This window comes from Mastigoproctus giganteus, chromosome 3, assembly GCF_048544385.1.
Source record: "Mastigoproctus giganteus isolate SK-2022 chromosome 3, ASM4854438v1, whole genome shotgun sequence".
NCBI classification, from domain to species: domain Eukaryota; kingdom Metazoa; phylum Arthropoda; class Arachnida; order Uropygi; family Thelyphonidae; genus Mastigoproctus; species Mastigoproctus giganteus.
In genome coordinates, this window is record NC_143577.1 from 164,968,135 (window position 1) to 164,981,319 (window position 13,185).

The 13,185-nt window shown below is 34.9% G+C and overlaps 1 protein-coding gene across 1 annotated transcript in view; it reads right to left on the minus strand.

Moving 5' to 3' along the window:
* Positions 1–13,185, minus strand: part of LOC150088384 (uncharacterized) — a 74,778-nt gene that overhangs the window by 51,266 nt on the left and 10,327 nt on the right. The window contains exons 2-3 of the mRNA XM_090370754.1: positions 9,213–9,352; positions 3,889–3,981 (exon numbers count right to left, since the gene is read on the minus strand). Coding sequence (XP_090226880.1) covers positions 3,889–3,981; positions 9,213–9,352 — 233 coding nt within the window. The remainder of the gene's footprint in view (positions 1–3,888; positions 3,982–9,212; positions 9,353–13,185) is intronic.

A 13,185-nucleotide genomic window follows, 5' to 3' on the forward strand; every position in this document is an offset into this window, starting at 1 on the left:
TTCACTTTGTAAGTTGCTAATAACAACTCCTACAAGATGATTGCCTGGTAAAGTGTTCACCTCCCTATAAGATGCTTACTTTTATGTGGTAAAGTGTTCTGCCATAAACTTGGTCAGTCCCACAGACCATATCATGAAACTGATATGGTTGTTTCATATGAAGTTGAGTTAAATCATGGTAGTATATCAAATGATCTGTATTTTAGTACACAATGTTAGTGCAATTGCATCATTTCTGTATGTAGCCAACTCTTTAGTTAGCAAATTTGCATCATTAAGTATCTCATTATGAATGTCTTCATAATAAGTTACCATGATATTGTACTACCTTGAATAAGTAAGGCTTCAACTATAGAAGACTTGTTAGTTATCCCAGCAGATACAATCCTCTACAGCCAATAAGTTCCAAAATGGTCCCATACAGGTGGGATCTGCTGAGAATAAGTCTTCCTATGGAGAAGGACCACTTTCAATGTAGTGCAATATCATGGTAACTCATGAGATACTTGATGCCAATTTATTACAATTAATTGTTGGCTACATATAGAAGTGTAGCAATTGCACTAACTTTACACTAGTTAAGTCCCCTGTAACTTGAGGCTTTAGCCTCAAACTATTCTGTAATCTAAATGATCTGTATATTTAATTACAAGGCTGCATTATGCTTTCAGTGTCAAACTAGAGACTAGTGGGTTGATTAAAAAGGTAGTTTGTAATCTAATCAGTTTCATTAGGAGTAATGAAATTGCCTTCAGTGACTAATTTATCCACTTTAGGACAAAAAAAAAGTGGAGATCCATAATCAAACTTTAGGACATGGAATTGCTACTAAGCAGGTTTAGAAAAGATTACATGAAGTATGTTTATTGGAATGGGACAATGATTACAATAGACAAACATTCTAATAACCAAGTTGATTGGCCATGTTCTAGTAGTATTGAGGGTGGAATGAAATTAAGGCCTTTAAGTAAATTTATCTGCATTGATTATGCAATTCTTGCTTAAATTTAAGCTACTCAAATTTAATCAGATTTGATTTTTTTACTTTAGGGTTAAAAAGAGAACTGTTTCATTTAATTTGAATGATTGAGGCTGAGCAAGGACCATATTTAAGTGTAAAAAAATGGTGTGAAGAGCACTGTTTCTGGTATGAAAGGTGGGGGCAACCTTTACTGTAAGGAACTTGTAGAATTTGAAGATTAAGTTTAGACTTAACCATGTTCATGAAGCATTCATGTACAATTGAAATTGTTGCTACTTTGATATCCAACTTCCCTGATAAGTTACAGGAAATAGAACTTCATTTGGAGAAGTTAGAGCAACCTAGATATAAGTCTGAAGGATTTTGGAAGTGCTTCCTACAAGGAAGCTATCTAGACAGTTATTCTTTTAACTAATATTTTAATTTAGTCAGAAAATTGTTTCCATATCAAAACAAATTCAGGAGCCCAAATATGAGTTAACATAATCTGAAACTTTAGTCTGGTTGCTGCATTATTGTAATAGCAGTCCAATAAAGAAATTTGGATACTTCTCATAAGGTAGTCTTTATTAAGCCTACTCCAGATCTATCATTTTGCTAGGAAAAAGGACTCAATTTTGGAAAAATTGAGTATGAAACCATGCATGCCAATGAAATTGCAGTAACCTTTACTACTGTTCTAGATCAGGGGTGGCCAACTTAATTTGATGCAATCTACCATCTCAAATTTCATTGCGCAAGGTTAAATATCAATATATTGAACAATGTCGATAAATTTTAAAAATTTCAATATAATTCAGAATTTAAATCCATAAGTATTTAAAATTAATTTATGCAAAGCTGTCTTCATGTCATCTGCCAAGCTTTCAAAGCTTGGGATATAGTGTGATAAGGCCAACTGTAAAGAATCTTCTGTATGTAAGTCTAAGAGACTAATGATTCTTTATCTTTGTTTCAAATAGGAAAAATTTATATAGATGTGGAACCAAAAACAGGAATTTAAAAGTTCACTGCATTTTTTATATTTGGGTACTTTCTTGGCAAAAGATTTGCTAAACTTTCTGATGATCTGGCTTTTAGGAAGATTTTTGTAATATAATAATTTTATTTAAGTAATATTTTCTCTATGTGAAAATAGAAGCAGTAATTTTCTGCAATTTGTTTTGTATCTAAGTTAACATTAAGTGGATAAGAAATATTGAATAATGTCTTAAAATCACTGAAACTGGTTTCAAAATCCAATTTTTTAATTCCAGAAACATCACTATTAAATTCAAAAACAGGATTTTTTGCAAATGATATTACATATTTGCATTTTTCCTTGTAATTCCAAATTCAGATTACTTAATTTACTGATAAAATAGCCAGATCATACCACTCCATATCTTGTAGCTGCTGATAATCATCATCTCCCTTGATCAACAAATTTCTGTTGAAATTTATTTGGACTCAGCCACCTCACATCTGTAATATCAGATCTGTTTCTTCATCAAGTTGAATTTTGAAGTCTCCTTTGAAGAGATTGTCCTCTGATGGAATTGATTTTGAAAGTGATGTCCATAACATTTATGGATTTGATCTTTTGCTAAAAAAAAACTTGTTGGTGGATGATACAGTGGCAACTCAAATCTGGGAATTCATCCTTTTGGCACAATGAATTTAAGATGTCCATGATTGCTTTAGCTCCATCTGTTACAAGCTTAGTGGTAACTTAATTTTTTCAATAAAATGTTTGAATGAGTAAAGACATCAAAACCTAGTTTTCTTTTAATGAAACTATACCCAGCAGTTCTCTAGTGGCAGAATCATTGAAACCATATGAATAAATACAAGCAGCTGAGCTGATTGACATCTGTAAATTCATCCAGTTGCAAAGAAAATGACAATTAGCAATATCAGCATGTAATTGCTTGCTCACATTTTCTCAATGCATCTCAGTATTAAGAATATTGAAGGGCAACTTTTAACTTCATTTTTGTTCTTGATTTTCAAAAAAATGTTGTCTGATGAATTGACCATCAAAATTGATTTGTTTTTTGCAAGACTACTCACTTTAAATGATGCTACAGTTACTGCTTTGATTGTAAATTATAGGTGTCATGAAGAAATTGTAAATAATCTGGATTTAAGTTCCAATTTTTTTTTCTAAGGTCACTATTTGGCAGAAAATCCAAATGGGATTTTCCATGGAGTGCATTGAAATGCACTTTCAAAATTTGAGTATAGGCATGGAAGCATTGTAAATCAAATAGCAACATTTTTCACCATTACAAAAAAATTCCAAGTTCCTACTCTTAATGAAAATAAGAGTTTGTAGTATTCATTTTAAATCAAAAAGGTATTAAATTAACATACTGTCCAGTTATTAACTCAGGCAAAAGCAATGCTTACCAATTAAAAAATGGTAAGTTGCATAAACTGGAAAAATATTCCATCTGAACAGCTAACATAGGATAATTGATGAAGATGATTCCAAATAAGGAAGTTGTTTCCAAAATAACCAGACAAACCACTGTTTATTGATCTGTTTGGTTATGAGAATCAGTTTTGAATGCCTTTGATTTGTCTAAAGCTATTTCTGGAGGTCATGACCATAAAATAAACAAACAATTTGCACTTTCTGGTGCAAATTGTATTAAGTCTAGAAATTCTCCAGACTTAATACTTTGAATTCTCAAAAAAAATTCAAGCTTTTTATAGAAAAAGCTCGAAAGACTGGTCAAGTTGCTTTGATAGTTTTAGAAGGATAAGCCTATGAATGAATATTGAAAAACTAAACGATTATGTAACTTTAATTTATGATTTAAAGAAAAAAAATTCTTGCCATCACCCTTTGTTATTATAACAAGACAAACCTAAAAAGAAGTTACACATTCCAATGTTAATCTGCAGAGAACATTACTTACTAGTATATCTAGTTTTCCATATTTTTCAATTGTCTTTTCCATAATATTTTGGATATCATCCACTTTTTCTAATTCACCTCTTATTATAAATACCTAAAAAGAAGGTTAGAGAAACATTTAATAGTTTCTGTAGTATTTTTTACTAAAAAAACTAAAATTAGGCTAGAACAAACTAGAGTACTATTCTGGTTAAGCATAGTTTTCAAAAATGAAATTCCATTTTAATTTTAACAGCATAACTTTTAGACCTAAAAAAAAGGAATGCAAAGTAATTAATACTACAAATAACTAAAAAATTAAGGACTAGATTTATGAATGAAATTACATTAGAAACTGCTTACATACACTGAATCAAAAATGTCACAAACTACTAAATAAATGGTCATTTCTATTATGTAAAAATGGATACTAGGTATACAGGAATTTATAAAACAGTTCATAACTATCCTCTTCATGGGCTAGAAGGTGGTGTTCATGCTTAGTTACAATTATAAAGCATTAGCAAGTTAACTAAAACTGAGGTGTCCATCTGACTGATCAAGACAAGTTCTTTAAACAGAACTTTTGAGTTGGGAAAGTTAACTCCATACTAACTGCAATTGAATACACAACTGTATAAACAATAAGATAAACTAAAATAATTGATGTAAAAATTAAGTTACTGACAACTAGTTAAAAGCAATAAAAATAGATAAAATAAGCTTAAAATATATAAGAAATATTAAATTAAACACTGTAGCCTTCAAAGCCTGTCTCCTTTCTCAAAAGGCTTTTACTGTCATAGAACATCTTTAAATAAGATCAGCAGGATCATGGCTTTTGTTACAAGCATGTGAATTCTCTATATATAGATGGCTCAGGAGCATGTTAGGTGGAACTGTTCCTATCCAAGAAGGATCAAAGAGGGGGTGAATATGGACTCCATTTCCATTGATAGTATATTCTGAAAAACAGATCTGCAAACAAGTCATTTCTGATGACTATACCAATGCAAACAATCAATGACAACAGCATCTGGAGAAATGACACTTCTAAAAATGCTTAGCCACAGCAGATATCCCATAATCTTCTATAATGTTTCTCCATAGAATCTTTAAACCTATATTGTCTTCCTATTATAATACTCCCACAATCCAGACATGAGCTCAATTCCACTTTAACTCTCAAAGTGGTATAGGATCTTTTATCCTTGAAAAACTTATCTCCATCCCTATAGCTGCACAGCTTTTCTGACAAGCTGTGTAATATTCAAGATCTGTTCTATTAAACTTTGGTAGTAGGGATATGTGGTAGCAGCCAGTGAGAATGCCCACTGTTACCATACATTCAAGGGAGATTAGAGGATCCTTCTGAAAGAAGACCACAGAAGGCATTGAATGGAGCATACCAGAAATAGTGGAAGGTGGTTTACCAAGATCATTAATACATCAGTTAGAAAAATAGGAAGCTGCCAAGTCAGCTTTGCCCTTGGCTAAACTAGCAATAGAACAATAGTTTTGACAGAGGTGGGAATAGATGGGCAAAAATTGCAGCTACTGGCTGTTGCAAGAGGCCAAAATGCTCAGCTATCATTTGTACTCTGCCTGTTTAAATTGATTAACAGCTTTGCAGTTGTTGCAAGCTTTAGTGTAGGTGGAAAACATGAAATTGAGAACAAGCCAATTATGATATGCAACATCTCTTGAACAGCCTTAACACATTTATTGGAAAACCAAGGTTTAGATAAAGGATGAGATTTGAAGGTGGAGTACAATAAAGGATTCCATACCTAGAAGAATGATTTCACTGAATTTGAGTCTTTCAGAAGATCCTATTTCCATTCTTGTAGTACAAAACACTAAGTTGGGAATGGCCACAAGAAAGGCTCCATTAGAGAAGACCACCAAGTTATCAGAGGACAACTCACCTTGAGTATGTACTCAGAATTTTGTGAGAAAGAATGTTCACTGTGATTAGGATTGTCTGGTATTATCACAGGTAAAGGAATAATCTGTGCAAGATTATTAGTAATTGTAAGAGCCTCAGCAAATGAAGTTTCACTTTTATAATTTCTTCATGACAAGTGACTGAATATATGGAAACAGTTTTGCAAAAAAATGAAGTAATCAAGTTAGCAAAGAAATTAAGCAACTCAAGTAAATCAAGAAGAAACAATCACCATTTGACACTGTTGGTTCTAAAAAACGCCTGTTGATGCTACATCTATAAGCTGTTTCAGGCAACAAACTGAAAAATTTGGATGCCTGCATTAACTGAGAGATTCAGTTAAATGCTCATTGAACTAAACTGTACCACATTAAATACTCAATCTTGAAAGAATTAAAGATATGCTAAATTAGGCAATAAATTTATTGGGTTGACTAAAATCAATTAAGGCTCCTTTGTATTATTGTTTGCTTCAAATTTACCAAAACAGCCTTATAAAATTCAAATATTTATTTGAAGAAATAGATAAAATTAATTGAATTTCAAAAATTTCCTAGGAAAAAAGCCCAAGAAACAATATAACTACTACAAACCATTTGAAGAGATGGTCACATCAGCATGCATGTCCCAAGCCTGCATACACACTAGCCCATTATACCATCAGGACATGAGTAGTGAAGACTGGCCTGGTGTCTCAGATGATCTATCCCATTACCCCAAGCAGGAAGACCATCTTGTGCTCATCAGTAGCTGTCCTCTTTCACCACAGGTTAAGACTAACAGTTGTGTACAGCAGCAATACAAAGTAGCTTAGTACAAGTGTACTAAGATACAAATCACAGCTAGTTGTCAGATTCTAGGAAATTCGATAACCTAGATGGTCATTTACATCTGAGTATTATGCTGCCTTCATAGCATGAGCTAGGTGGCATTTGAAGACAAGTCAATCATAATTTAAGTAGTTCAAGCCCATATGACTGCAAAAATGTTATTTACATCAGGATCAAGATGGCTAATTTTAAAAATTACTGATTAGTGGTCATGTCAAAGTAAACAGAATTTTGGCAAGAAAATGCCCACTCACATATTCAGAGTGTCATACAGGCACCATACCCATCAAGCAATGGAACCATAGTCATCTTGATCAATTCATTGCATAGAAGAATGGCAGAATGTTGCAATTCAACTAAAACTTGAATTATGTGGAAGTAGATATATTTCTAACCATTAGCATCCACTTAATACTGAAAAGTGGATGTACTTGTTCCTGAGAGAAGGAATTCTCTTGCTCAAACTAAGATCTATTCAAATCCAGCCTCCTAGGCACTGCTATTTATCTTAGTGTAATTTGAGAACAGGTAAATAAACCATGCAAGACTGAAGTATTTTTGAAAAAATACTTCATATTAAAAAATCAAAACATTCTCTTATAAGAATATCTGAAGTTTATTCAGATAAAGTAAAGGAAGAGAATTATAGAAGTTGTACTCCATAGTTTGGAAATGCTGTAATAGCGTTTTAACTATTATTTAAAATAGTTTTGGCATGGTTATTTTGCTAGATTTGGTTAATCTAGCAAAGATTTGATTATAGCACTCTGCATGGTCTGTTTATAAAAAAGCATTTTAACTGTTTACAGTTAAAATGCTTTTTAACTGTAAACAGTTTTACTGCAAACAGTTTACTGCTGTAATCAGCAGTAAAACTGTAAACAGTTTTACTGTTGATTACAGAAGTGTTTTTCACAAATCATTCAAGTTAAGTTGTCATGAGTAAATTCTGAGAATTAAATCTTAATGTTGACAACACTGCCTGCAGTCATTTGTTTCTACCTTGAGCTCCATGTAGCATTAGTAAAAAAGGCAATTACATAATTGCTTCACAAGTGTTTGAAAACCAAACTTATTGTCCTTAAGCAAAGATATTACAGAATTGTGCATTGAAATTGACCACCATAATACTCCTCTAGTTTGCCTAGTGTGTATTGAGATTATGGAAAATGGTAAGAGGCTACAACCACTCAATTCATGATTTGGTGGGAGCCTACAAACTGATGACTCATTTAGTTAATGTAGAGAGATACAATGCAAAGAGTAAGGGCAGTGGTGTAGCTACCATGTAGGCAGACAATTGCCTCCAGACCCAACACTTTAGGGGCCTGGTATCTTTGGCTGTCTGTTTTTGTAATTTTCATTAAGTAGGAGACTAAATATATTCTTTTCCTCTGGGCCCAAAAAAGGGTAGCTATGCTAGTGAGTAAGGGCATAGTGTATTCTAATAATACATCTCCCATTAGACTAGTCCCATGTGGAGAAAAAAAAAAAATTCCATTCCATGCTCTCCACTTATATTGGAGAAGGTAGCAGCAGAGAGTGAAGCTTCAATCTACATGTCTATAGAAAGTGTCCAGCCTTCAACTGTTTTCAGAGCATGGTGTCAAATGATCTGAAAAAGATTTATATTTAGCAAAAGGAATCTGCAGAATACATTGGTTCAGTCTTATCAGAAACTTAGAATGTTTTTCTCATGGTACAGAAAGAGAATCTACTTTTGAGGATGATTCTATGGCTTTTTGTAGTAAGCAACTATTTAGGAATAGTTGTAGTTCTACATAGTAGAGAACTATCAAAAGTAGAGTATCAAAGGTCCAATTCCACTAGTTTACTGAATTATAGTAACATGAAGTTGTTGATAAATATTAAGAATGCAATTTGGGCTGACTTAAGTGATAGGCATGTTAATTGGACATGCAATCTGGTTACAAGTTTCTTCCTATGAATGTAGTTTGCACTGGAATGTCAGATCTGGCCTATATCAAATAACATTCATAAACCATTGGGAGATCCAAAATGGTCCTTCCACAAACTGGATTTGAGGTAGTTTGAAAGCTTTACCTCAAAGATCCTTGTTTCAACTACCTTTGTAATAAATTTACATCAATTACTCAGAGCTAAACAAGCTCTTTTTGTTGGACTATTTGAACTGATGAGGGACCAAAAACTAGATCAAGGGAACCATGAATAAAAGAAACAGGCATGGATAGCTTCAAGTCATTCAAGAACTTAGGGAAGAAAAATACAGACAAGAATATGGTGTGTGTACCATTTCATAAATGCAGTTTCATTTATTAAATGAACGAGTTATTTCTAGGAAATTAGTTTATAAAATAATTAAGGAAAATAGTTTAAAAAGCAAAAATTTGCTACTTGGTCAACTATGCAGGTTCCCATCTTTCAATGGCATATCAGAAAAATGTTTGGGTCTAAAAATAATTTAGAAATAGTATTAGCCCAAAAATGATCATGGCAGGATAAACCTCTAGTACATCTTAGCAGTTTAATATCTTTGTACTTTATTAAAAGCTGCAATGGTTGAAAAATTTGAGGCTGAAGACAAACCTTATCAGCAGGCAATCCAGCTTTCTTGCAGTCTTCAGCCACTTTCTGAAGTCCTTCAACATTTCGTCCAGTCAGTGATAACTGACTTCCCAATGATGCAAAATGAACAGCTGTACCTGCTCCTATTCCTGAGGAAGCACCTAGAGTCAAAAGGAAATTAAATGTCTAATTAAACAAAAGGAATTGATATCTTAAATTTTACAGAAAACTTATTAATGGGGCCAGGGCCGCTGCGACCGTAAGTGCCGCCTGTAAGCGGAATCAAATTTGCCGCCCCAAATTTTGTTAATCCAAATACGTATTTTGGTATTTGTTCCAAAAGATCATTTTCTATTGCCAAAGTAGTCGTTCAGACATTTTCGATCGTAAATAATTTGAAAAATCCTCACATGAGGCAACTGAAGTTGGTAAAGTCAGAAAAATTCAAACTGCTAAATTTGGAAAAGCATCTATAAAATCGTTTTTAAAAATATTGTAAGTCTTCAAATAGAGTAATATCGTGTTTAATATAAATCTGAAGTACTGTATGCCAAGTTCTTCAGATAATGCTAAACTAGCAATAAACTCGCAACAAATTGCTAAAGTAGCAATTTGCTGACCTCCAACTACAATAGATGGAGGTTTGTTCCAACTATCAACCACCCACTGACTAAAAGCGAATTCCCGAACATCTATTTTACAATTGTCTTTCCTCAATGGGAATTGAGGCCCCAGGTGAGCAATGAGCAAGAATCACATTAGCATTGTTCAATCCATTCAAGGTCTTGTACACTTGAATCTAATCACCTCGCAGGTGCCTAGTCCCCAGAAGCATTTACAGACCTTAATGTCCTTCTTGGTAATGCCAACCCTTTGTTTCACTCAATCTCGTTGCTCGGTACTTAAGATTTATTTCCACATCAGTAGCTACCCCAAGAACGTCCTGGTTTTGGCTAGAGGGGTGTACATTTTAAATATTCAAGGCAATTACATATTGAATTAAAAAAAAAAAAAAGGTAAAACGTATTTACAATGTAAGCTCAGACACTGAAATTTCTGAACTGAAAGTGGTACAGTCCATAGTTGTACTTTATACAACTGTTTCAGGATGTCCTGTCTGTAGTGCTTTGAGCTGAGGCACGAATTCCCAGGGAGTTATGGTCAAAACATATTCCCCAGAAACACTAGTTCTAGGTAGTGCAGGTTTTGTAGTGAAGATCTAAGATAAGGTGTTGCACTGCACCGGATTCGTTCGATAGTCCGAGGGTTTGTCGTTGCATCCAGTAGGCCACAAAGCTGTTGTGGCTAAGTGTGCAGATTTCTTTGATGGTTTCCTGTTGAGGTTTGTACAGCACACTCTGGGAGATGTGAAAGGGTGGCCCATCGCCCTGTTTAACCATCTCAGGTGCCAATACTGTTTCAAGAAATTGGAGTTCAGCAGAGGAGGGCCCTGACGAAAGCGCACACACAGTAGAGGGATCAAATTTTTTGACTTAATACAAGAGAAACAATCGGTCTAATACCGACCAGATCTTTTCGGATCACCCAGACCGTTTCCTGCCTGGCCATATTGATGTGGTCCTTTAAGGATCGTTTGTCATCTGACCTCAACCCCAAATAGATGTCGGAGTGAACTTTTCAATGATGGGCCCGTCGATTGAGTGCTATCATTGTTTTCCTTTTTGCAAAGGTCATCGAGCTGCTTTGAGGATGCAACTTTAACCTGAGACAATCTTTGAGTTCAATCAGGACGTTTCAAAGCGACTGCATGTACTTTTGCTGGATCATCTGATGTGACAAACATCTTGAGATGTTTGGGTGCTTTGCAAGGAAGGGCTCTAAAGCTGTGGCAAAGAACCACAAGGAAAGACTGCTTGTAGGAGACCAGAGGTCGTGCTGTCCAATGTATGGTTGGATTTGAAAATTTTCCTGTTAAATTTATTTAGAATCAATAAGTTTCCTTCGATTCTGAAGTAAAACATGTTTCAATTTTCACCAGCTGTCATGCAAAGTGTCAAAAGCTGCTTTTATGTCAAGGAAACGATTGAGTTTTAGCATTTAGGGCTTTTGGATTTCCCAGCTGGTTATTAAGAGATCAGTGAATATAGACCTTTTGTTGTTTGGTTTTTAGCAACCAAGGCCATATTGCTCTGGGATATGTGGTGGTCATTCCCTGACCTTTCCGCATCCTCTATTTGGTGGTGACTGGCTCGAACCCCGGTCTAATCAAGAAGCATGTGCTATGCACTACTGCTCCTTCCCACCTGGCTACGGAGGCGCCATAGACCTATGGAAAGTTATGGAGATACTTGTGGTCGTCCGTTGAAGCAATGTTCGACTAAGGTGAGTTGGATCGTTTTTCAAAAACTTTTAGCAGCCCGCAGGATATGGAGATTGCTCTGTAGCCTTTTTGTATTTTCTTTAATATTTATTGATACTTTGTAGACATTCAAGAGCTTCATATCAGAAGCTGAGCGTTTTACTTATCGGATTAATTTTATTTAAAAAAAAAATTATAATTGAAGAAACTTAAGTTCATATAAGTTGAATTTATTGATTTAGTATGATTCCTTGTATCGATATTTTTATTTATCTTCAGTAATTATCGCAAAATTATAGAAATTACTAGCTTCTCTAGTATTTTATCTGTAAAATACTTTCATTTTGATCATCCGAATAATGCACTATTTTTCGATTTAGATACGGCGAATATGTTCTGCCTTAACTGAAGGAAACAGCCATTATTATTAATATCCATATGATGCAAGGAAGCCTGAGGCTTATGCTGCACCAGGAAAAAAAAAAAGTTCCCGAGTAACCCTCAGAGAGAGAGAGAGAGAGAGAGAGAGAGAGAGAGAGAGAAGTAAAAGGGAATCACCAAGAAAGAGAAGAATGATGATATCCAGCTCAGGACCCTGGGTGTGCCAAGCCCATACTCAGATGGGAGCCCCCGGGGTTTATTGTTTCAGAAAGTTACAATTGTCATATCTTTGAAGATCCCTGAAAGCTATATACATTGCGTTGCTAAAAATAGTATTCTGGCTGAACGCCAGAATATGAGTATCTCCGTTGTGAGTGTGGCTGAAGAATGGAGAGATTGTCCGGTCGAGTTCTGATTATTGGGAATGCGTAAACATCGTGGTCGTTTAGTCGTAGTCTTGCTCTGTTCTCGGTTGTTATTCCGTTTGCAAGAGGATGCATGTAAGACTAACTGAATGATATACGAGTGAATTTGATACCTTCGCAATACATGTTTTCCGTGTGGATGTTTGATGAAGTTATTTGGTTTTTAGGATATTAGCAACCAGGGCCATATTGCTCCGGGAATATGCGGTGGCTATTCCAGGACCTTTCCCCATCCTCTGTATTTGGTGGTCACGAGCTCGAACACCGGTATAATCAAGACTGCTACGCACTGCTGCTCCTGCCCACCGAGGCAGCCACTTTCATGAAGTGTACTCAGAAACTTATTAGGGAGACGCCATTATTTAATAAACTCATGTATTTATCTGTAAATTGCATGTTCTCTGGATTTTCCCGTTTTGCTGGACGAAAATCTTGCAATTTCTGAAGAAATTCATCTACACTCAAGAGACTAACGCAGCCACAAAGTGAAAAAAAGCCCATCAAAGTTCCTCGCGTCATCGACGGGATTCGAACCCGGGCTAATGTGTACTGGTAGGCAAGGACTGGTGAGATTAGGTTGTTTTACTTTCAAGTTTCTTGAAAATGTTTTTTGCAGTAATTGTATGTACAAGTTGTTAGTATCAGGTTCTTTAATATTAGAGGGGATGTGGGGATAGCAGCCCCAAAAAAAACGATTTCTGTTTACGTGCATGAGCAATTCTCATTGTTGATGCACTTGAAATAGTCTAGTAATGTGTGGAGGAGAATAATGAGTGGTATGTGGTGGTAATTTGTTTAAAAATAAGTTACTGTTGTCGTCGTCATTTCAGCTCCGACATTGTGATGTCACGTGGCATCCTACAGTAAC